Here is a 25,206-nt window from a genome sequence, read left to right on the forward strand (position 1 = left end):
GGAGCTCATGAAGCCCTAAATCAGCGTGCTTCGAGTTTTTAGGTCGAGCAGACGTACTCTCAATGCGTGAGCATTGAGGTGTCTGCTTCAGACCTAATGCTGCCCGTATATCGTTTTGAGGACACCAATCTGACACGCGCTTTACAGTTTTCACCGCGTGAGCGCGCGTCTGATCTGCGCATGCGCAGAGTAACTCACAGCCCTCACACACAGACACAGGCAGCCCCCACCCCTCTGCATGCACGCACACACACACACACACACAGGCGAGCGCATGCACACGCAGGCACACACATACAGGCACACGGCACACAGCACACATACAGGCACACGGCACACAGCTCCTCCCTCCCCTCCCTTTAACTCACCGGAGACGGACTCGTCGCACCATCTCTTCAGGGAGCCCCGCAGAGCACTCGAGGTCCTCCGGCACTCTTCCAAAAAGCGGAGCTCTCCCCATAGGCATGGGGGCCCGCAGTCTCCACGCTTGTCTTCACCCGGGCCCCCTCCTGGGACCCGGGACTTCATGCGGCACTTCTCTTCTCCGGGATCGCGCTCGCGCTCCGACCTGAAAACGAAACTTAACTGAGGCGTGGCGCGCATGCGCAGGCAGCCCCCGCCCTCCCACTCCTCCACGGCCGGCGAAAAGCTGATGGTAGCGCAGGGCTGGTTTAATAAAGTATTAATTGTTCAGGCTCTGTTCTGTTTGCTGAACTCTCAGCTTTAAAGCCTGCTTTGCAAGCCAGTCCTACAGGCTGAAATCCTGCCATTTAGTACATTGTTTAAACAACAAAGGCTTCAGTATCAGAAAGATAAACAAGGGCACACAAGAACCATTTTTTACAGAGAAAGTAATTACGGCAGCACTGAATCTCGGATCAGTGGTTTGAATTTAAAAACCGCACCCGCTGCAAAACCCAAAGGTGGAAAGAACAGGAAACCGCACACGGTAAAAATACGTTTCAGCTGCAAGTATGCAGAGTGTGAAAATGAGCCCCTTCTTACTAGAGAAACTACAAGTGAGCATTACAATCACTCTCTAAGTGGAGGGCTCATTAGATCTTGTGCTGAACTACACTGACCAAAACAAAGAACTGGTCCAATATTCAACAGCATCGGCACCCTCATCTCGCGCAGGACAGAAGATGTGCATGCATATGGCTCGGCTCCCTCAACGTATGCATGTCGTGCTTTTGCTTTCCCCTGGACACAGACATGGCCTCTGAGACTGTGCGGCAGGTAAGGACTCATTTCTTGTCGGCTTACTCCTTGCTCTCTCTCTCTTCTCTTATTCTCTTTTACCACTTTATTTCCCCTCTTACCCTCGATCACTCTTTCCGCGTCTTGCATTAATTAGATGGCACCCAATTAGCTGATGATTCAAAAGGTTCTAGATTTACCAAGCAAATATCTTTCTGGGTTTATTTATTTCATACTAAACTTTTAGCTTCTCCTGGGATATTTTGTGCAAGATGAACAACAAGGAAATGATGTTGTCCGTGCCTTATTTGTTGCAAATGTACACATTTCCCTCTAGTTTTGTGGGGCAGTACCGGCACTTCTCAGCAGGGTGCATTTCTTTTTGGAGGGACCATACCCGTGTGCCTTCTCAGCATGGTCAGTTTTTTTTAATAGGAGAGCAGCGTTTTCGGCAGCGTTCCTGTTAGTTTAATGGGGCAGAAGGGCTCCTGTATTTTTTTTTCATTTCAGAGTAAAAGCACTTCTCAACAGAGCCCCACATACAGTAGTCCATCACGTACCAGTGTGGCATCAGCCGAAGGATTTCAGTATTCTGAAGAGAAACGCTGAGCTCTGACAGCTAGTGATGGGAGGACAAGTTTGCACCCGCATGGAGAGGCACTAGGTGCAACCACCTTAGGTCTTAGAAAGATGTCTGAAAAGAGGGTAGGAGAGCACAAGTTGGAGACCATGGAGAGAGTGCGTTCCTCAAAGGCTGAGGGATCATCATCAGTGAGGCGGAACGAGGCTGTCAGTCTCCAGGGGCTCCCCAAGAAGCAGAGGCATAAAACACATGTAGGAATTTAGGAACTGCAAGTAAGATTGCATACGAGTGGATTGGAGTGCATGCACTGATTGTGATCTTTATACATATTATGGCGTTTGATTCTGTACTGCCGTTTCAAAGTGAGGTAACTGGTGCTAATATTAGCAACTTTAATAGGCCTCAGTATTGCAGCCTCGGAACGATAACAGGCAAAGCGGCCTTGCTGAGATTTCATCTTGTGATCTGCAAATTTCAGTGAGGAGCGTTCATCTTGCTGAGCCATGAATCAGACCTCTCTGTTTGAATTGCCTATGTGTATACCAGGGTACAAGTCCTAAACAAGCATTTGGAATGCAGTAAGTCTCGCATTTACGCAAGTTTAACTTATTGGCATTGTAAATGACAATGTCTTTTATTTATGTTTTCGTTTTTTAAACCTAAATGAAAGGCATTGTCATTTACAATGCCAATAGCTTAAACTGGTTTACTTTGCTGTCACTGACTTCCCCTTCGCCCTGACATCAGGAAAAGGGAAACACCTCAGTAAGGGCTATTATAAGGCTTAGGTCTACTCGGTAGATTCAAAGGTCATCTCTTGGACACAGGTGAAGTGCAGACAGATAAACAGAGCCTCTGCTGGGGTCAGAGCGGCCGCTGATTGGCTGATTCAATACCAACACATAAATAAAAAAAGTGTCATTTGCAATACCAATAGCTCAAACTTTCCTAATGCGAGACCTATTGCATTGCAAATGCTTGTTAATCCAACCTAACCAGAGAGCAACACCTTTTTTAGAAATCACCTGTTTGTGATTTCACCTACACTTTAGGCTAGGTCTGGATACACCTTAGCGTGTGTAGACCACCCAGCCTAAGTTACACTGGTCCTGACGAAAACCTCCATAATGACACGTAGACTGAAACATGTAGACCTCCCTCCATTTTAAACACGTCTCTTTTGACACCACAGCCTACCTAATAAGGCAAAGGTGCCCCATGTAAATACTATTGTATATATATTTTTAACGGTTGTCCAACCACTCCAGAATAAAGTCTTCGAGTGGGTAGTGTTGAGACAACTTTTAAACTCACTTTTTCTACCCCTATCACATATAAAAACGAATAACCCGCTCCACTGTAATCAGGTGTCGCAGCACACCTGGATGGCATTCGGCCGTCCGGGTGGGACCCCGATGATGAAGCATGTCACCAACTAGGTTGGTGAGTGAGGGGTCTTCAAAGGACAAAGGACTGGGTCGCAGGGCATGCAACCCATATTACCGTAATAATTATACAGGTATTAAGTACCCCTAGTGGTTACTCCTTCTTTTGTTTAAATTAATATACCCAAGAGGACCAGGAGTTCCTACTTGACCTACAGGTCGAATCACCCTTACTCTCCCCTCTGTTTATATATGTTATTTGGAAGCACCCAAGTGTAGCGGTACTCATGTGGTGGGTATTAAATGTAATGGTGTGGGAGTGAATCAAGATCGAAGTGAGCGCCAGCAAGAGTTGTGGTGTGCACTCAGATTGTTTTCTAAATGAAGTGAGAAACTCCTATGTATAGACATCAATCAATGGGGTCAATGTCTCTTCAATTACCATGAAAAAAGGAACCACCGTCAGGGGATAAGTATTCCAAAAATCGCCCAGGTAATTGCTGTCCGCGATCGGTAAATGGATTGCTGAGGGAACTGTCCCCATTGAAGACTGTGGGTTCTGAATGGTCTGTAGCCTTGTGAGTTTTTGTGATCCTGGGTTAGAGGATTTTCCTGTAGTCCAGCTTGCTTTGTGTAGGAGAGTACGATCTGCTTACTATGGTTACCCCCACTTTTTGCTGGTGTTTCACTGTTTTTCGACTTTAGTCTGGCTGTGGCCCTGCTAACCAGGACCCTAGCCGCTTCCTCTCTAAATTGATTGCATGTACATTAGGTACACTCCAGATTGGTTACTGGGTTACCCTTGTGAGTACCTAGTATATGGTACCTTGGGTACTAAGGGCATAGGTACCCCAGAGGCCTACCAGGGGCTGAAGCATGTATTATGCCACCCCTGGGAAGCCTTCCAAAATGGCACCGCAGCCTGGGTAAGGCAGTGCAGGCACCCCTCACTAAGATATAGGTTACCTATATTTACCTTATATCACTGACACATATAAACCTATAAGTCACTCCTATGGCAGGCCTTGACAATCCTGAAGGCATAGTGCTTGGTTTTGTGTGAGAGGGTGCCCATGCATGAGCAGGAGCCCTCTGCAGCTTTCAGAATCACTTCTCTGTAGCTATTCTGTGATGCAGCCAGACCATATACTCTTAAGTGCATTATAACCTCGTGGTTAATGCTAACTTTGGAATGTCTGCATGAAAACATGTTGTGTCTGGTGTCATAACACTTTGGAATCCTTCCCCCCCGCTTCCCCCCGTTCTTGCGGGGTAGAATTCCACCCTTCTAGAGGGAGAGACATGTACACACTGGTCTAACCGGTAATTGGTTTAAGGAGCCCTGGCAACACAAAATGGATGCAACAGACGTGGGTCTGACCTCCTGCTGCTGGGCGAAACTCCGGCAGGGGAGGCCTGGACAATAGGTTTCCTGTCAAAGGGAGGTGTAACCAACTCCCAAACAGGTTTTAGTGTATTGGGGTTGGGTGGGTGCATTCAGAGAATGCTTTTCAGACGGTTCTGGGGTCACACTTGGTGTCTCTGTGCATATCCTGTGTTGAAACGCTCCTGAGGCGGAAGCTGGGAGACTGTATGTTGAAATCCTCAAATTTTAAATTGCTGTATTTTTAAATCGGTAAAGTGCACTAGCGCATTTCTACCTGCATTGCGTTCTGAGGGCTGATCTGCCCTAGCTCCACTGCGTCCCGATCCCTGGTCCTCGCGCAGCAGACTACTTGCTGACGCCGGACTGGAGAGGGGCAAGCCGCCATCTTGGGGGAACTCGGAGGGTTGCGGACCAGTTGTTCATCTTCCCGTCCTCCCCACGCCCCATAAATGTGCATTGGACCTCGTCCGCGCAGCGGACGGGCGCGTCGGTGGCGCGCCAAAGGCAAGCCCGTCTGCGCCAGTCCAGCGCCTCTCGCCAGAGATGCTGGTGTAGATCTACCAGGAAAGGGAGTCTACTCAAGAGATAAGTTGCTTAGTCTGCGCCCCTCTAAGCTCCAGGGTTGTTTGGTCCCCTTTGATCCCATGAGTGGCCTGGTAACGTGTATTTGTGATCAATTGTCTCCCTACTCCTACTACTATAGGAGCTCTTGGTACATCTCCTGCACAGCAACGACTAAAGGTGCTCCAGCTGAATGTAAGATTGTTACCGAAGCACCATGCGGAAATATTTGATCTCATAGTGGATGAATCCCCGGATATCCTTTTCCTTACGGAAACATGGATGAGTGACGATCTGATGACTATTTCAAACTTAGCACTTCCACCTGAATATTCGATCACTTTGATAAATAGGGCGTCTAGAGGGGGCGGCATTGCTGTGATTACTAGACTGGCCTACTCCTGCCTTTTTGAGAAGATTAACTTGAAAGGGGGTGAATGTGGACATTTTAACATCACTGTCAACACTCACTTCACCTTCTCAGGGTTATTTTTTTTTATTTTTTTTTTCCCCAAAGACCTTTATTGCACAATCATGAATTGACACAGCATAGAGCCTACAACCTCATGGGCCGGCTGCGTTATGTACAGTCACCTAGTATCATTGGCAGAGTAACACAGCCCTTCAGCCGACATCCCGGAGGTCCGGCGGCGTGGGAAAGCAGGGTGTACACAGAGTAGTCAAATTCGTGTTCCGGATAGTTTATAGGTCTGTGGTTTTTCTTTTTTTAAACAAACGTTATTGTTCGAAGCAGAGGAAATGTTTATCTAAACAATCGCCGCCAGTAATCTCGTCATAGAGCACGTACAGCACAGCAGCAATCACTGAGGGATGGTAGGCCTGGTCATTTCCATATCTGCTGATGGGGGAAGTACACAATTCGCCCCTATAGGCATTCCATCGACCCCATTTCTTGTCCCAGGCTCCGGGTCATCCCCTAGTTTTGTAAACCGATTTTTCAGACAGCATGCACACGTCCATTGCAGATACCCATCCAATCAAGAGCGGTTTGTGTGGTGAACCCCACTGCATGGCTATTTCACGCTTCAATAAGAGGAAGCTTAGGGCCGCCCATCGCTGTTCGATTGCAGTTAAATCCGTAGGGTCCCATACATTAAGAAGAGCACATTTGGGGATCAGAGGGACCGGTTTCCCTAGAGCATTAATCATTTTCTGGGCGGCGCGATTCCAAAGGTTTTGGACCGCTGGGCATTCCCACAGTATATGATAGAAGGTACCTGTTAGGCCACAATGCCGGAGGCAGAGGTCAGATGGGCGTCGGCCTATTCTGGCTAGAAGGGGACCAGACATGTATGTTCTGTGCAATATTTTTTAGCTGTATTAATCTGAATCTATGATTGATGGCTGATTCGCGTGGGGACATCAATGCTGACTGCCAGTCTACATCATCTAGGGTACCGACGTCAGTCTGCCATTTATCTCGCAGGAGGTGAAAAGTGTTTGGCATATTGTTGCACAATTTACGGTAAGTGTAGGATATCGCTTTGGCCTGAAGGGCCTTCTCAGGGTTATTAATATACAGGCCCCCTGGACCTATGTGCGGGTTTAATATTTCTCTCCTGGAGATCGTAGAAGCATTTGCCATGGGGTCAGCTAATTTTAGCATTCTGGGCGACCTTAATTTTCATTTTGAGCTGGAGCACGATCCAACGATTTGCACTTTGATTGCTGATCTAGCCGCCTTCCAGCTCTTCCAATTAGTTAAAGGTCCTACCCACATTGGAGGCCATATGTTGGATCCAATTTTTACTAATATCGAGTCATCCAGCACCTCCACCCCTACACCCATAGCTTGGTCAGACAAATTTTTAGTTGAACTGACTTTTTGTATCTCTACCCCTAACATGTGTAAAACTCAAAGAGCCATGCACAAAAGACCCTGGCGTAAGCTCCGCCTAGCGGACTTTCATGCCCTTTTGGAAACTGATCCTCTGGGCCCTTTTACCGATATTGAAACAGGTTATGACTCTTTCTGCACTTGGTTAACCCAGGCACTGGATAGACTTATTCCAGTAACATGGGGTAAAGGTCGCATGCAGGACGCCAATCCTTGGTACAACGATACTTTGGCGGGCCTCAAGAAGATCTGTAAGAGATACGAACGCGACTGGAGAAAAGATTATTCCACTGAGAAAAAGACCTGCTATCTAAAAGAACTTAAGATATACCATAAAGCCATCTGCAGGACTCGGGCGGAGTACTATGCCACCGAAATAAAAATTAGCCCTAATCCGGCTAAGGTTATTTTTAAGATTCTTAAAGAACTTAGCTCAAAAAAATCCGCTAACAATATTTTTACTTCGGCGGCTCAGTGCGAAGAGATAGCCTCCTTGTTTGTGGAGAAGATCCGGGGTATCTATCAAGCCTTTACCCCTGTGACGCAGCCTTGCTATAGTTCGGAAACGAGACTTAGTTCTGCCTCGAAGCTATCGGTTATTCCCGAAATCTCTGAGGAAAAGTTCGATCAGCTAATTAAGCTTATTAAATCTGGCTCCCCGGCGGATCCCCTTAAGCCTGCCCAATTCAGAGACTCTTCACTGTATTGTCTCGCCCCGCTGCATAGCCTTATTAACGCCTCCTTTTCGGCTGCCATTGTGCCAGTTAAGTGGAAGCAGGCATGGGTCTCTCCTATACTTAAAAAATCCACCTTAGACCCCCTGAAGCCCGAAAACTTCAGACCAATTTCGTTGCTTCCTTAGGCTGCGAAGATTGCCGAGGCCCATGTAAACTCTATTCTTACTAACGTTCTAAATGCCAATGACACTCTGGATGAAACTCAGCGTGGGTTTCGCGCCGGTCATAGCACGGAGACGGCGCTCCTGGCTATGACGGAGCATCTTCGGGCCACTCTTGATCATGGCCAAACGGCGGCACTGATCCTACTGGATCTCAGTGCCGCTTTTGACACTGTCTCCGACCAGATCCTGCTCCATCGGCTTGAAGAGGCAGGGATCACGGATATGGCTCTTGCCTGGTTTAGGTCTTTCCTGACCGACAGATCATTTTGTGTTTCCACTCCTCCCTTCCTTTCCAGGGCGTACTCTATTGGGCAGGGTGTTCTTCAGGGCTCGGCTTTGAGCCCCACCCTGTTCAATCTTTACGTTCAGCCGCTGGCTGCTGTCGCCAAAGCGTGGGACCTTAACATCGTGTCGTACGCTGACGACACGCAGCCAGTGGTCGCCCTATCGGAAGGTATCACCATGGACCATCTAAAGTTCAATGCAGGTCTAGCCGCGGTAGCAGAGTGGATGACAGCTAACTGCTTACAACTTAACGCCGCTAAGACAGAGGTGCTATTGGTGGGCAGAAATACGGAGTTATGGGGAGACCATTGGTGGCCTTCTACTCTGGGGAAAGCTCCTACACCTAAGACAGAAGTAAAAAACTTGGGAGTCTGGTTAGACTCAGCATTAAGCTTTGGCACCCAAACGAAAAAAGTTGCCGCCACCTGTTTTGGCATACTACACAGTCTGAAAGCTGTCCTGAAATTCTTTGATTCTGCTATTAGGCAACTAATTGTTCAATCTATGGTGTTGTCCTGATTGGACTATGCCCCTTCACCGCTCCTAGGTGCTAATAAAGCGGAAATTGCCAGTCTGCAACACATTCAAAATGTGTCTGCTAGAGCCTTAGTAGGTCTGCCCCGCTTTAGTTCTACCTCCGCTACTATTCGGAAACTCCACTGGCTTCCTGTTGCTCAGCGGATACAGTTCAAGACCTTATGTATCTCATTTAAAATCTTAAAACTGTCTACCCCTAAAATGCTGGGGCCATTGCTGAACATGTATGCGCCTACGCGGGCTCTACGATCAGCTGGCCAGAACCTGGTTGAGGTCCCCCGGTTCAAGCGAAGCAGAGCGGGTGGACGTTCTTTCCGTTTCTTAGCAGCAAAACTATGGAACACTCTACCAGTCCATATTCGGGAAATGGAGGAGTTGTTTCAATTTAGGAAAGCCATCAAAACTCACTTATTTCCTTGAAAATATCCTTTGTCTCTTTTCCTGTTCTCAGTTCTGTTTTTGCTCAGGATTAGCGCCGGGACACCCCTTTGCTTGGGCAGCTGAGCGCTTTACAAATAACATAACACATATCCCAGTTCAAACCGGTTGCTGTAGCACTCAGCCCCTGCTCTGGCGTGAAACTGGACAAAGGGGAAAGGGTGTAATGTAATGTAAGAAATATTTTTAAAGCGCAACTAACACCTAGCGGTTTCTTGGCGCTCGAGCAGAGGGGGGTAGACAGTCAACAGGGCGAAAGGCGTTAGTCATAAGCATTACAGAACAAGTGAGTTTTTAGAAGGGACCTAAAACGGGTATAGGGAGAAGCAAGTCTTATGTCCAGGGGGAGAGAGTTCCAAAAGGAGGGAGCAAGAAAAGAGAATCTCAATCCACCGTGTTTCTTTCGTTTAAAAACCGGAACCTTGAGCAGAGCCAGGTGAGAAGAACGAAGGTTACGGGGAGGAGCGTAAAGGTGCAATAACGAGGAAATAAAAGACGGACCGGTTCCGGCGAGGGACTTAAAAATAGTGCAACCAAGTTTAAAATTACAACGCTGAAACACAGGAAGACAGTGAAGGGATTTTAACAAAGGACGAACGTTTTGGTGCCTGGGTTGACGGAAAATAAGACGAGCAGCCTGATTCTGAACAAGTTGCAGCCTCTTCAATAAGTAGGCCGGGAGGCCAACGTAAAGAGAGTTCGCGTAGTCTATCCTCGAGATGACTAGAGCTAACAGAACTACAGTAAGGGCCTCAATGGTCAGAAAATGGGCAATCTTTCGAATTTTCCGCAACTGGAAAAAACTGGAGGAGACTACAGCATTGATCTGGGGCTTCATTGTAAGATCATTACTGATGATAACCCCCAGACTTTTTGCTGAGTCAACTGGACTGGGGGGGGGAGCCCAACCTCGCAGGCCAAAAGATGGATTTCCATGGGTTGGCAGCTCCCCCGACAAGAACCAACTCTGTCTTTTCGGGGCTAAGCTTGAGGTGGTTTACCCCCATCCAGTCACTGATGTGACAAAGGGTGGACTGAAAATTGGCGATAGACTGGTCCGAGGAGTCAATATTAAAAACTAACTGGATGTCATCCGTGTAGTTGAACGCGGTGACGTGGCTACCTCGCAGGGAGCGGATAAGGGGAGTCGGGTATAAATTAAAAAGAAGAGGGGATAAGGAGGAACCCACCCCCTCCCCAGGTCCTCCCATAGGTGGGACCATAGAGTTAGTCCAACCCCTAAACTTAGTATAAGTATAGGAATCCTGTCCTTAGGACTTTAGATTATCCTGGACGAAACTCTGCAACATATATCATGGAACTTCGACATTCTATTTCGACTAGAAGACGGAAGAATCTCTCTTGGGGTCAAGGAGTGACTCTCCTATTTAAACAGGCACCAACGAAGCATCTTGCCGGTCTGCATTTCCTAGGCACCCGCCAGATCCCAAAGAATTTGTGACACAAGACCCAGACTTCCAGACATCTCCGAGGCCGACACGAGATCACAGCAAAGCTGAAACCCGCAGCCATCATGAGAGACGTGGAATTGGAACCCCTGGACACCGCGCACATTTGCTAGTGCATCGACTTCCCGAGCTTTCCCGAAGTTGTACATTGGACTACTTGTAGTCCAAGCACCAAGCACATTTGCACTGAAGATTGTGGGCCTACACTCCACCAGTGTTCTGTGGGACCACTTCTAGCATTTCCACTCGAGGCTCCTTCGCGATCCCAGGTCCTTTGACTGGTGGGTCCCCACGAAGGTAACTTCTGTTTCTTGGGCTTTCCTCGTTGCTCCAGACGTGCCCTGACTCTCCTCCAAACGGTGAGTCCCTCAGACCTTGCTGGTCTGCACCGAAGCCACTCTTTGCTTTCTGTGCGGGTTGCTGTTGCCAAGGCTTGTTGGGTCCAATCCGGAAACCGACACCGCAGCCCTCGGCATCCTTTGTGGGACCGCTCTAATCCAGCTCATCGTCCTCCTCGACGCCTCCTGAACATAGTGGTTGAAAAGTCAAGCTTCACCCGAAATTGGTTGACATCTTCTCCTCGCCTTCCTGGTCATTGATTAGTGACACAGCATCTGTCCCCTCTGCTTTCAGGTTCTTCTCGACTTCGATCCAGGCTTGGATCCATCCGGACACTTTCGACTTAGTCGCCTGCAGCACTATTCAGCTGCTCGCCATTGGAAATGACGACAGAACCTAATGCCAAAAGACACCTATGCACCCGGCTTCCCTGGGTGAGGTAACTCGTGTACTCCGATGCTCCAGAGTGGCTATTGATTCTAGAACTGCCTGGTTCTAACGGTGTGCTCCAAGTCCTCTTCTAAGTGTCCTTAACTTGTAATTTTCCAACCGCGACTTTCCCTATAGAAGTTAATGGTGATTCGCGGCTGTGTTTAGACATTACACGTGTCCCCCTTGGGTCCCCTGTGTCACTTGAGTGGTTCCTAGTATCCCCAGCGGTTCTACAGGCTCTTACTTGATGTACTTTTGCCTCTAGCCTCATAAAGAGACTAGGGGAGTGTGTTTAGATTAAATACATATATTTTATATATATATACCTGGTGTGGTCCTCCTTTCATTTCGTCATTCATGAGATTATAGACTGGTAAAACAAGTTGCTTTACATTCCTTCAAGACTTAGCCTGAAGGCTGCTCTCCACAGCTACCACTAGGATAGCTTTCTATATAGGTTGTCTTTAAACCTACCATCAATAAGGGTCGTTTGGACTGGTGCAAGGTGCCCACTAGAATATTGGACAGCATATGCCAGGCCAACTTCTCACAGCTTGTGACTAGGATGTGCGTGGCGGTTTTCTGGGTGTTGATTGGGAACCATTTGAAAAGCCTTCCTTAGCGTCTTTAGGGTATCAAAGCAAGAGGCAGTGATGGCATGAACTTGGACGGCCAAACCGAATTTGCTGTTGATAATGATCCTGAAGTTCTTGGTGGTGGTGGGGTGGGTGTCCTTCTCTGCTCTTTGTGCTCTTCCCGAAGATTAAGATTTTAGTCTTGCCAATGTATGTTTAGCTCTAGGCAGTTGGTCTCAACCAGTGGTTGCTTTCATTCATGCAAGCCTTGAACTTGATCTGGGTACTGTGTGTCTAGTCTGTGAGGGAAAGAATGAATTGCACATTACCTGCATGGCAAGGGCGTTCATATTGTGAGAGCGGGTAATGTTGGCTAGAGAAATCATGTATGTTTATCATCTATCATTTTGATGGTGCTCCTTTGTATCTTCTCCCTCACCTGTGCCTGTAGGTGTCCTGTGTGACTCCTCCTGTGACCCCCTCCTCCTCTGTACTTCAACGTGTGGTTAAATTATCACTTGCTTTGGCTTCTCCTATCACCTCGATGCCACTAATACCAACGTCTTCCATTCCTCACTTCCAGGCACACCTCAAAATGCATTGTAGCCATTCAACACAGTGTAGGGCTATCTTATCAATTAAACTGGACCCATCCAAAACAGACATTATCTGGTTTCCACCTGCTTTCTCATCACCTGACTGACCTGCGCCAATGTGGGCAAAACCGACCTTGGATCACTTGTGTTCCAATTCAGGAAGGACCGGGATGGCAGTTTGGGCTGAACTGTTTATATTGGAGCAGGGTCAAGATTGATTTGCATATGGCTGGGTATAAACTGAGGTGGCATGGTGGGCAAAAGATCGAGGTTGTAATTCTACCCCGAGCAATTGTCACGGGTTAGACTTAATGTAATCATTCTTTTCATTAACTTTTGCATGTTTATAGGTGTTAAATGATCCATTTTTGTGTTTCCCAGTTAGGAGGTTGAGTATCCGAGCGATATTCCAAACCAAAAGAACATTAAAAAGTTTGTTGGTTTATTCACCATTTATATTCGATTTTCTTTGAAATAGTTTAAAAAAAGGGTCTTGGACATGCCTTGAGGCCAGTTTGTGTATTTCTCTCCTTATACTGTTCCGAATATAGAGGAGGGAGACAAAGAAATCGGGGCTTGTGTTTTTTCACTGTACGTTTGGTGTTATGAACACAGCGCACTTTTGGCAAAGCTACAGGGCTATGAGAGTCAAAGAAAAGGTTTGTATTGTGATTTTCCTCACACACAAGAATATGTTGCAAATAATTTACAAAATATAGAGAAGAAAGAAAGCATACTCTCTGCAGTCTAGATCGATGGAAGGAAGAAGTCCTTTTGTTTTAATACAATTTTTTTTAATTTAGTTTAACGGGTAGAAGCACAAATGAATGTTACATTTAGTCTGAAGGACAAGGCTTATCTAGTTAATGCACCTGTAGTCGAGCTTCATTCAAAGAGATACGATTGTAGAAAACAAACATATGAAACCCATGATAGGATAGAACACTACTGCCCCCCCCCCCCACCCCTTCGCAAATTTTTTGAAATTTCATTAGCGCCCTTACCCTTAAAGTGTATCGTTTTCCCCTTGCTTTCACCTGTTAAATTTTGTAAACCCGGGAGTTATACGATGGAACTTTCCCTGTTTTCCACTTTTGGAGAATGAGAGATTTTGCATTAAGGATGCTATCAAATGCAGCTGTCTTTGCCATAGAGATGGGCTTTAGGAATTACAAATCTCCAAAAAGGGCACCCAGAGGACCAGGTGCTAAAGAACCCTGGAGTTTCGTGCCAGACCAGTGGAAACTCTAATTCGTAAACTCGAATTGTACTGGGCCGGTCATGCATACATAAATTCAGTCTCCTCTGTCAAGCCCACCTCTAAAGCTCGTCTCGAATACTGAGGAAAACATTTTATGTAAGCGATATGGCGTATAATAGAGCATCCTTTTGAAAGGAAAGCCATCCTTTTAAAGTTCGCCCCTCTGATTGCTTTATGAGCCCACTGATTGCATCGTTTCTATTGATTACATTGTTTCCAGGTAGAAAGTTATAACCTACACTCTGTAGAGAGCTCATTCTTGTTTAACCCGGTACCAATTTAAACTGCAGTTGTTGCACTTAAATACAATACCAGTTGTCAACTCCATTTTGTTCACTAATGTAATATACTTGATTACTAGTGGAGGAAAGAGTCCCTCGGGGGCTGGATTCCTTGCAAGAAATGATGAAATTGGAGATATGAAAAAAACGAAACTGGAAATTGACGGATTGCTCATTTGTATCTGCCTCTAGTCTAGGACATCACAGCTTCAGCTTTTTTCTTTCCCTTCCTTAATGCGTAGGACATCAGCTTTTCCCCAGTCCTGAGACCTGGAGACTTAAAAGATCACAATCCTTTACTTGAGAGTGCCTAGAAAGCACAAGAAAAGGGAACTCATATCGAAAACGTAGTGGGAGCTTAGAATTTGTTTTTAAAAAAGGGCAAGCTGCATTCCGATTTCCCAACGTATATGCTAAAGATTGAAATGATCAGAGGTTCAGTGGTTTTACTGCAGGAAGACTCCAATCTAAAACGAGGCCTATTAGTTCTTTTCGAAATTGGGAAGAGCTAGCCTACATCCTCAATAGAGAATTGTAGAATTTCCAATTTGATACGGGGCTTCTTTCCGGACCAGATAAAATGGTGCAACATCTGATCGATCTCACTAAAGAATCTATGGGGCACATTGGTCTTCATATTAGAAAAAAAATGAAAAGAAAGAGTGGGAGGCTCATCATCTTAATTAAAGCTACTTGCCCAATAATAGTTTAAGGATAAGACTGACTCTGTAGGTTGTGAGCATTGACTAAAGTGGGAAGATAGTTGAGCTAATAAAATTCTGAGAGATCATGGGAAGTGAAAATGCACCCGTACCTAATGGATTTTATAGCCTGAAATTGTGTCCGCATTTCAGTCGTTAGTATAAGTTCAGAACAACTGGATAAAATGCCTGATGATTACAGCCTCTAAATGACCCCAGGATTTAATTTCTTTTCATTAACAGTCTAACCAGAATACTACGATCTGAGCCATAAAGATTTTGTACATCTCAGCTGGCAGGCCGTCATTTCCACATGCTTTACCATTAGGGCAAGCCTGGATGGTATCCTGAATCTCAGTGAGTGTAATTTGGGCCACTACTATAGTCCGCTGTTCTGTACTAAGAGAAGGGAGATTGATAGCCTCTAGATATTTGATAATTGCATTTGAGGAGATCGTAGAGGAGGATGCATACAGATTAGTGTAGTGAGTTAAAAAGAACCTATCTATATTGTTCAACAGATCAGCCATTCTTCTCCTGACCTCATCGTAAACTGATTTGATGGTTGCATTACTATGCCTTTTTTTGGCTGGCTATGCCCAGAATCAAACGCGTGCTTACTCTTCATAATAATGCTGAGAGCTTGAGTGCTTGATCTCGTTTTTGACCCCTTTGGACCCCCAATACAAATCAGAGGGTGGGTCGATTACTCTTTGTTGGGGGATTGCGTATAAATTATGGGTGCCGGTTAACCTGGCGGTTGTGCTGCTATTGACTGAGTAGATTCCATGTCGTCAGAACTTAAGCTTGTGTCAGTTTGAGAACTCATTTGAAGTGGTGTTTGTTAGATTAATGTACAGACAGCAACAAATTACAGGTTTTAATTTCTGATTTTGTTTAGACTTTTAAATGTACCTTTTAAATTAACCGCGGCCGCAATTCTGCGGCGGTTTAGCGCAGGTGGCGGGCCGCGTCGGTCAACGGACTTGCGCAGCACTACGGAGGGAGAGTGCGCGTTGGCCGACGCAAGCAGCGATGGGGTTAAGCACTGTTATTAGCACTTTGTAACATTTGGTTTATCAAATAGCAGTGTACTTTAACATATGTACATTTGCTGAATATTTTTCTAGGTATGTAGCTCTAACTTCCAAATATTTTGGTTGTCAATATTCTGGCTTCGATAATCTGTGTAAAACATTTTTGTGCTTGATATTCTGACACAACCCCAAACTTGAGCGAAAATCCCAACTATGTGTGGTTCATGAAATATTTGAAAATACAGCTTTGCACACTTTTAACTAAATTCAATAAAGAACAGGGGTAATGATTGGAATTTCAGTCACTGTTAATTCTGAATTCCTCTGAACTCTAAAACTCATGCCAAAATGTTGTATTTCTCCATACCTCAGTCTAGTGCCCTAAAGTAACAGAAAAGACACAGGTTGGCTCTGTATAAATCTATTATAGATATATTTCTACAAGATGTTCTGCCTTTTGACTGCCATGGTAAAATAAGTAAAATCCTGGTTGCTGCCTATAATTGTTTTGCACATGAATATGTGGAAGAAGCTTTTTTTTGTCAAAATAGTAAGCAGATTGCTCCCGTCTTAAATTCAGTGTTTGTGTTGGGAGTAATTCAGAGGGCACCACAGTATGGAGCGTGTCTCTTTTCTTTATGGAATGAAGGTAGACTCTTCCAATTTCTTCTGAGTTTTGGTTTAATCTCTCATAACCCCCACCTTTTTCTTGGTACCTGGATCCAAAGTGTATTTGGTACTAGTTCTGCTCTTTGGAAAGTTCTGATACTTATTCTTAAATATTTACAGAGATATGTAATTGTACTACTGATTGCAAGTTGACCCGATAGAATGTCATTTGCCAGTGTTGACAGATTATTGATGCATCCTTTTCTGACCTGTTTTTGTAAGATTCTCATTTTAAAAACTGCCACATTTGTTAAGTTGTGAATGATCATTTGAACTTCACCAGGTTTATAAAATACCAAATATATCTTTTTACAGTTATTTAGCAGAACTGAGCGAAGTTACGTTGCTGACCTGAAGCTTGGCACTTCAGTGAAAAAAGTACGAAGGTCGGACTCTCAGGAAGTAAAAGCCAAGCGCAAACAAAGCAATTCCTCAAAGGTGAGAATTATAATTAGGTTGTCTTCAGATTTTTCGTGAGGATTTTCATTTATTATCCTTTTCGTTCTGCAGTTTTACCAAATGAAGCTCTTTAAGCAGCTTGTATAAATTTACAAAAGAAATGGGCTGACATTTGATGGACTTTTATTTAACAGTTTTATATAGCGTGAACTTGACCCCAATCGGGTATCAGAGCGCTTTACGTAGCACCAGTTGCATTACATGATGTCACATTCACAGGCACGGGGAGATTAAGTGATTTGTTCCGAATCACAGGATGTTCAGGGTCATTGCCGAGACTCGAACCCAGTTCCCCAGTCTCGAAGTTGACCGCCCTAGCCGTTGGGCCAACTCCTCTCCCCTTGACGTGTAACAGAATTTTTTTAAAGAAAACATTCTTCAAATTGTTACGTCTTTTTAATATATAGTGTCACATGATATTTGTTTGATGGATAGGTAGGTCAAGATTATCAAAGTACATATAACCTGAAGTGATTGATCTTTTGGTTTAAGATCTTTTACTTATGTCCCAGTTAGCAAACAAAGCAATATTAGAGGCACTGCTAATGGCTGGACTTTATGCAGCAGAGAAAACATTTGATTGATCACCTATCTATATAAAAATTGTACTTGAAAACACCTAGTAGATTTGTAATAGGCTTGGTGACTGCCATTCACTGTTTTAGAATGTGTATGACGTATTGTACGGGCAAAAGTTCTTGAATAGCTTAAGATGTGCCACACTGCCCCATTCAACCTTCTAGTCACAGAAGGTGAAAGAATGTGTAGTGCACAGTTACAGACCTAAGCATCTTGACAAATTGATCGAGGTGGAGATAGCCAGAAGATCAAAAAGGGGGCGGGGGCATTTAATACTAGCAATTTCTACAGATATCTTTACATCATATGACTAGACCTAAGCCAGGACATTGAAACTGCCCATTTCTGGGGCATTATGAAGCTTTAAATGTCTAATTGGGAGAATCACTGGATCTCAATCGATCCTAATTTCTATAGTCCAGCTCCTGCTTAAAGAACTGCCAGGCAGATTGAATTAAAGCTTTCTTACCCGGAAATCCATTAGCCAGGTCTCTGCTGCACCTAAACGTCTATTTTAGTTCAGTCAATTCGGTTTCATCCAAGCTGCAGCGTTGATTCCTCAGTTGACTTCTTTTCAGGGTGGTAGTGTTCTAGAATAAGTTAGGATCCCATAGGTATACGAGATGAGATGAATCTGGGGGTTTCTGAACAACCCTCCTCCAGATCTATCCACTAAAGAGAATTGAAACCATTCAACCATTATGTGGAGCAATCCCCCCCTCACCCCCCTTTAGTAAATAATAAATGTGGTTGAGGCCCCCAAAAAGCGTGGCTTTATTTTACCATCATACAATGTCCTGATAGAACAACTCTTCAGTGATATGTGTTCCCTCCTCCGACCGTGGCAGTGCAAGCATCACACTAATGCAGTAATAGCTTCCCTAACCAACCAAGAACAAGTAACAACATTGACATCAGCAGTATATTATTTTTCACAAAAAGGATCAATTTTACTGAGGTAGCAGAAGTATGTTTACTCTCTTACTGGAAGTGGTACAGAACCAATCATTAACCCTTTGTAAACAAAATGGCTGATAATTTCTAACGGTATTCCAGTCTCTATCATCTTCATTGCAAAGCCTTTCCTTAATTAGGTTTCTTTCCCATAGCATCTCCCTTAGTCGACCTTTGACTGCTTTACCTAGTTAATCTTAGTGACAAGTGTTAAAAGGGCTCCTTGGTCCCCAGTTTGAGAGTCTGGGGTACGGAGGCGTTGGGATGCCAAAGGTGAAAGACCCTTATTAACACAATTGTGGCAACTAACCTCCAGCTACCCTAGGAACTCCTGAGCTGGATTTCTCAAATACATTCTCAACTGGGTGACTGAGGAGAAAGAAGCTCTGACTAATGCAGGGTTTAGTGCCCTTTTTATGACTTGATACAGTAATGCTTTGGTTTTAGAAGATGGGTTAATACTTTATGTTCATGCTAATGTATATGCAACAACAACTGCTTCACATCCTCGCCACAATCGACCAAAGGGTACTTCACCTGCAGACCTTACCACTTCTTCTGTAAGACAACCAATGAAGGATCCCGCGCCATTCCTGCCCAGAAGACCACGAACAACCTGGAACCGCTCCAGTGTATCCTGCTCAACGCCAAGCACGTCGCAGAAATCTGGGACACCATCACCACCCTCTTCACTGACGTTGCCTTCATTACCGCTACGTGGTACAACCCCGATATCACCATCGCTTCTACCGAAGGCAACAAAATGATACACAGAGAACGTACCAACAAACAAGGGGGGAGGCAACATCACCATTTTTCAAGGAAACCATCGGATGCACCATTACCAACAACGACACAACTCCTCTTAAGGAACACATCAACTTACAACTACAGACTGACTTGAAGACCACAGTCAGAGGCACTCTCGCCTACCAACCACTGGGACCCCTACCAACTTTCTGCGATGCCATTTCCGATCTCATCGCTCCCCCGGTCCTACTCGGTGACCTCAACCCCCAACGTTGCCAACTCAGTCGCCCTCATGGAGAACCTGAACAACCTTGGCAGCACTCCTCAACTGCTCACCGAATCCACACAGACCGCAGATACAAACTCGATCCCCACTTTCACCTCCAGCAACTCAATCAAGTTCAGCCACAACACAGAACTCACATGGACTGACAACTCAGTCGTACACTTCACCATCTGACGCCCAAGACTATGCATCACACCTCTTCATACCGTAGTTGAAACGGGGTCGCCAACATTCTGTGGACATAGGCCCTCACCACCACCCAACCGGAGGTCTCCGCAGACCTCAACCAAGCCATCCAGAACTTATCCACCTGGATCACCCACTCCGTTAAGAGTAGCCCCACTGAAACCAACACAACCTCAAAACATGCCAACTGGTTGCCCCCCCCCCCCCTCCCCTCCAGCTCAGGACCACCAAGAGCAATTGCAACCAACTGGAGAAGTGATGGCTGGTCACAAAGAACCCGGCTGACACAGTCGCTCACAAATCAGTCCTTAGAAACTACAATCAGCACGGCAAGGAAGCAGCCATCACCGAATAGTCAAGGAATTCTCCAACCCAATAGCCACAGAGGGCCCTCATCACCGCCTCAACTATGGAAAAGCTCTCTACACCAGCATCTCTACCCAGTTCCACAGAAGACTCCATACCATTCAGAACATGGCACCAAGACTCATCCTGGACCTTCCCAAATGGTCACACATCACCCCGACTTCAGAAACCTCCACTGACTCCCCATCCACAAGAGATGCCAGTTCAAGATTGTCACGCAAGCCTTCAAAGCCCTCCACGATCAAGGATCATCCTACTTCATTGACTGAAATTCCAACAACCCTCCAAACACCTGGACTCCTCCTCCTCACTCACCCTTGCCCCCACATCTGTCGCAGCCATATCGTTGACTGCTACTTCTACATTGCCGTCAAGACTTGGAAAGACCTGCCCCTCCACCTCTGACCATCACCGTCCCTGGCTGAATGTAGAAAGGGACTCCAGACCTGGCCTTTCGATGGAGATACTGCATCCTGGTGGAGAAGTGTGGCTCACCGGTTAGAAGCGGCAGACCCTGAAGCAGAGGTCGGCCCGGGACCAGGGTTCAATTCCCGACGCGGCAGGGTCTTGGGTCAATGTCCGCGGACACGATAATTCTCGCTTAGGTGCCTACGCTAACCATGGGTCCCACTCTGCAACTCTGCGCAATAGCTTGCTTAATCTACACAACGGCCCCAGCAACGCCGGGGATGCCTGGCTTCACCTTGGGGTGCCCTCTCACAGGGAAAGCCAGGACGGGTTCCCCAGCGGTATACAGCGCCAGGACACCACGTAACGAGGTAACAGTGCGCTTTACAAGTATACATTACATTACATCCTCAGCGCCAAAATATCCCTAGGGGTGAAAGTACATCGGTTTACAGATGTTGATTGATTGAATGACGTGACAGTCTGTATGCCTAATCTTGCTAACATTTGTCGATACCTCACCTCTACAGTGGATCCACCCCCATAGACTACAGGATTCAAACCATGCCCTCTGTTTTGTGTCACAGATGCCAGTGTTAGACCTGTACAAGGCATGCCTCTAGTGTTTGGGTCTGGGCACGACTCCAAGACATGTAAAGAATGTGCCCTCATGCACCCAAAGTCGACCTGGGGCTGTGAAGCAAAGCTGTATGTTGCAGAACACAGTAAGAAGTCACTGACCGGGTCTGCTCTCATGACTGTTGGTGTGCCATGTCTTTTTCATGGGCATGTTGTCTGGTAATTAGATGCAGCACTTGACCCTCCCCCACTCTACCCTAAGAGATTGAGGAGCCGATTCCACAACTGGTCTCGCGGCAGCCCTAATTTCCCAGAAGATCTGCAATGCTGCATATTTTTGGCTTCCCTCGGGCACGCATTTGGGCCCCAAGGATCTACAGTGGCCTCCAGTCTGCTTACTGCAAACAGGTACGCCATCTGATCCTCTCGGTTCTGCCTCTGTACCTGCTTCTGTGCGGACTTCCAACCCGTCTCCAAGACCTACATTGATTACATCTTCATTCACACTGGTCCCAACTGTGCCAGAGATTGATTCCCTGCTGATTCTGGCGTGTATTCCCCCCTCCCACACCCCAATCTGATCTGTATCGGACTCGCCCTGCTCATGGTCGCACTATGACCCCACTCCAGGCCATCCAGTGCCTGTACGTTCTTAGTCAGGCAAAACAATTCCTCTACCACAGAATCTTCCTCAGAGGCTTCACCGTCTTTTTGGCTCGATATCTGACCAGAGTTTGCCACAGCCTGAAAAGAAAAGATGGCCAGTGGTACAATTTACCCCAGCGTTACGATAACACTATAAATGGATTGCTGCATGCCAATAGGCTTGATGCTTGGTAGATGTTGCCACTAGAACCTCCAACAGAAGTGGGTAATATGCCCTGCAAAAACTGCAGTAGCTAGCCCTGTCCTTTTATGGCTGAAGACATTGATCAGACATAGGACAGTACTTCAGGGTCAGCGCACTTCTCTGCCCACTGCCCATGTGGCTTAAGCCTACAAACTGCTTTCTTTTGCCCTGAGGGGCATTCCCCCCTGTGGGAGGTAGAATCCGACATTGTCTCACAGAGTGCCGGTCCATTATGCCCGACCATCGGTCCTTCAGGGTTATCCTATTCTGCTTCTCTAACCCACCATAACTCCCTCTGAAAGCAGCTCTGATTTGGGAGGAACACTTGTGTCTTGAACAGGGGCAATGAAGAGGGTGCTGGCCTTTGAAACCGGTTTGTTACGGTTGCTATTTTCTCACACTGAAGAAGAATGAAGGTCTTCATCGCGTTTTAGATTTTCACCCTATCAATGACTTCCTGTGGGAGGATACGTTTACATTGCTCCCTGTGGCTCATGGTCTGTCTGTCATTGATCTGGACAGCAGTGCCCTCTGCCCATGTTTGGAGGTTGGGGATACCGGTTACCCCCCACCTTGACTGGCTGTTGAAGGCGGGCCCGCTACAGTCAGTTGTAGACCACCTCCAGCTATGCATTTTTTGGATAGTAGGAGGGCTAGGTTGAGCCAGTGAGCTGCGTTAGTTGTGTCACTGGTTCCGCTGACTGCGATTTGGCGGCGGGTGGTAACTTGGCTGATAAAAGTGGTGGTGGGTGTAGGTGATTGTTGTTTGGCAGTTTGTAGTCGCGGTTCGGGTGGTGGTGGTGGTGGTTTGGCGGCTAGTGGTGGATTAGCTGATGGTAAGGGTGGTGGTGGGTGTAGGTGGTGGTTGTTTGGTGTACCTGCGCAATATGGGTGTTTCTGATACCCATATTTGTTTAAACAAATCTCAGCATAATTTTTCCAAAGGCTTACTTGAAATATAATTTTTAACTAGCAGCAGGATAGTTCAGACTACATAATTCTCTTGTTAATTTTGAACAATGTCACGTGAAGCTCTGCAATGCCTGGTTAATGACGAATGTGCTATATGGATGTATAAATAATATACAAACTAGTTATATTATTAGTTATATTTAAATAGATATGAATGTTACTTCTCCCCCCTAAACACATTATTTATTTTATTTATTTATTTTTGGAAATTTGTTAAGCGCACAAATACCCAAGGGTGTCTCGGCGCTGAGTGTCCACTATGATTGTCCATGAAATAATTACTGTTTGAAAAGCCAAGTCTTTATCTGTTTGCGGAAAGAGAGAAGGGAAGTACAGGCTTTGATTTGGCTTGGGAGACTATTCCAGAGTTTGGTAGTGGTCACTATAAAGGATCTGTCGCCCCAAGAAACTTTCTTAGTCCTTGGGACCTGTACGAGACCGGCAGTAGAAGAGCGGAGGGATCTAACAGGATTGTAAGGGCAGAATGCATCTTTTAAGAAAGCAGGTCCTAGAGAGTGAATTGCCTTATACGCAATGCAGAGTGCTTTAAATGTATTTCTTTTCTTTACTGGCAACCAATGAAGCTGTTCAATGGTGCCGGAAATGGAGGTATACTTGGGGGTCGCCGTGATCAATCTGGCCGCAGCATTCTGCACCAGCTGTAGTTTTTTTATGACTCCTTCCTGAGCATTGACTAAGAGCACGTTACAGTAATCAATGCGAGATATTACTAATGCACTGACCAGAGTTCTGGCCATGCTCATGGGAAGATAAGGGAGGAGTTTTTTGATTATGCCACCAGAAACAGGGTACTGCTCTTTAGCCTCCTCATTGACACCAGGGAGTATTTGTTGCATACCATATTTGCCTTCCAACCATCAGCAATGCATGCTTGCAGCATGCATCAGCAGCACTTTGCACTGTGCGGCTTGCAGTATTGTTGTACCGTTTAAATGTCCACCGTAACATTTGAAATGAAATGAAATGAAACTTATAACGCGCATACTTTGCCCGAAGGCGTCAAGGTGCCTACAAAAAGAATCATAAAAGGCAAAACCAAAGAACTAGGGGTAAGCTTTGACAAAGAGCCATGTCTTCAGGGCCTTTCTGAAAGTTTGTATTGAGGGCAGAGTCCTAATTTCTTGGGGAACAATATTCCACCATCTAGGAGCAAGGCTGGAAAAAGCTCTACCTCCCCACTTGGCCCTTCGAACTCGGGGGACTGATAGAAGCTTCTTTGACGAGCGAAGATTTCTAGAGGGGGCATAGGGAATCAAGAGATCTTTTACTCCTCCAGTCTCTTTTCTATTCAGGGCTCCATAAACCAAACAAAGGACTTTAAAGGAAATCCTGGCATCAATTGGAAGCCAGTGCAAGGATTTCCTGGCAAGAGTTGCTGATGACCTCCTGGGTAGATAGAGTACAAACTTCGCCGCGGCATTTTGCACGGTTTGAAGTCTTTGCAACAAGCATTTATTAACTCCAGCGTATAGGGCATTGCAATAATCAAGCCGAGAGCCTATCAGTGCTACCACAGTTTGTTGCCTGGCTTGAACGGACAGATAGTGCTTGATTTTACACAAGATCTTAATAATGCCCCAACAAGTGGAGATGGTCCTATTGACTTGATGACCCATGTCAAGGGCCGGATCGATCATGACCCCCAGGTTTCGTGCCACAAGGGTTGGAACCGGGCAAGTCCCCAGGGATACGGGCCACCATTCCGGTGACCAGAAATCTTCCTTCTCGCCGAACACAAGGATCTCCGTCTTTTCGCCATTTAGCCTCAATGAATTGTCAATCATCCATTGCGCGACTGCCTCCATACAGTGTCTAAATTTGGAGGCAGAAGAGCTGACAGGCTGGGCGAGAGACAGCAGGATCTGAGTGTCATCGGCGTAGGACACTACCTCCATCCCAAAAGATCTAATAAGCCTGGCCAGGGGGGTCACATAGATGTTAAACAGGGTCTGGCTTAACGCCGACCCCTGTGGGACCCCACACTTCACCGGCAGGGATGGAGATAGGAACTCCCCCAGCTTTACTCTCTGTTCCCTCTGGTCCAAGAAGGAGGCCAACACGCTTAAAGCAGGCCCCTCCACCCCTATCTCCCTCAGTCGAGATGTTAAGACGGAGGGAGACAGGGTATCAAACGCAGCTGTGAGATCTAACAGGATCAGCAGGGTACTCACACCCTTATCGACTGTGGTGCGGATGTTGTCAAGCACCACAGTCCGGGCCGATTCCGTGCTATGACCCTTTCGAAATCCGTGCTGCGAGTGATCCAAGAGACCAGAGGTTTCCAGAAAGGATGAAAGATGC

The 25,206-nt window shown here is 46.1% G+C and overlaps 1 protein-coding gene across 1 annotated transcript in view; it reads left to right on the forward strand.

Moving 5' to 3' along the window:
• Nucleotides 1–25,206, forward strand: part of ZNF281 (zinc finger protein 281) — a 56,356-nt gene that overhangs the window by 9,925 nt on the left and 21,225 nt on the right. Inside the window, exon 2 of the mRNA XM_078645021.1 lies at nt 16,811–16,933. Coding sequence (XP_078501147.1) covers nt 16,811–16,933 — 123 coding nt within the window. The remainder of the gene's footprint in view (nt 1–16,810; nt 16,934–25,206) is intronic.

The sequence above is a fragment of the Lissotriton helveticus genome, chromosome 5_1, assembly GCF_964261635.1.
Source record: "Lissotriton helveticus chromosome 5_1, aLisHel1.1, whole genome shotgun sequence".
Taxonomy (NCBI): domain Eukaryota; kingdom Metazoa; phylum Chordata; class Amphibia; order Caudata; family Salamandridae; genus Lissotriton; species Lissotriton helveticus.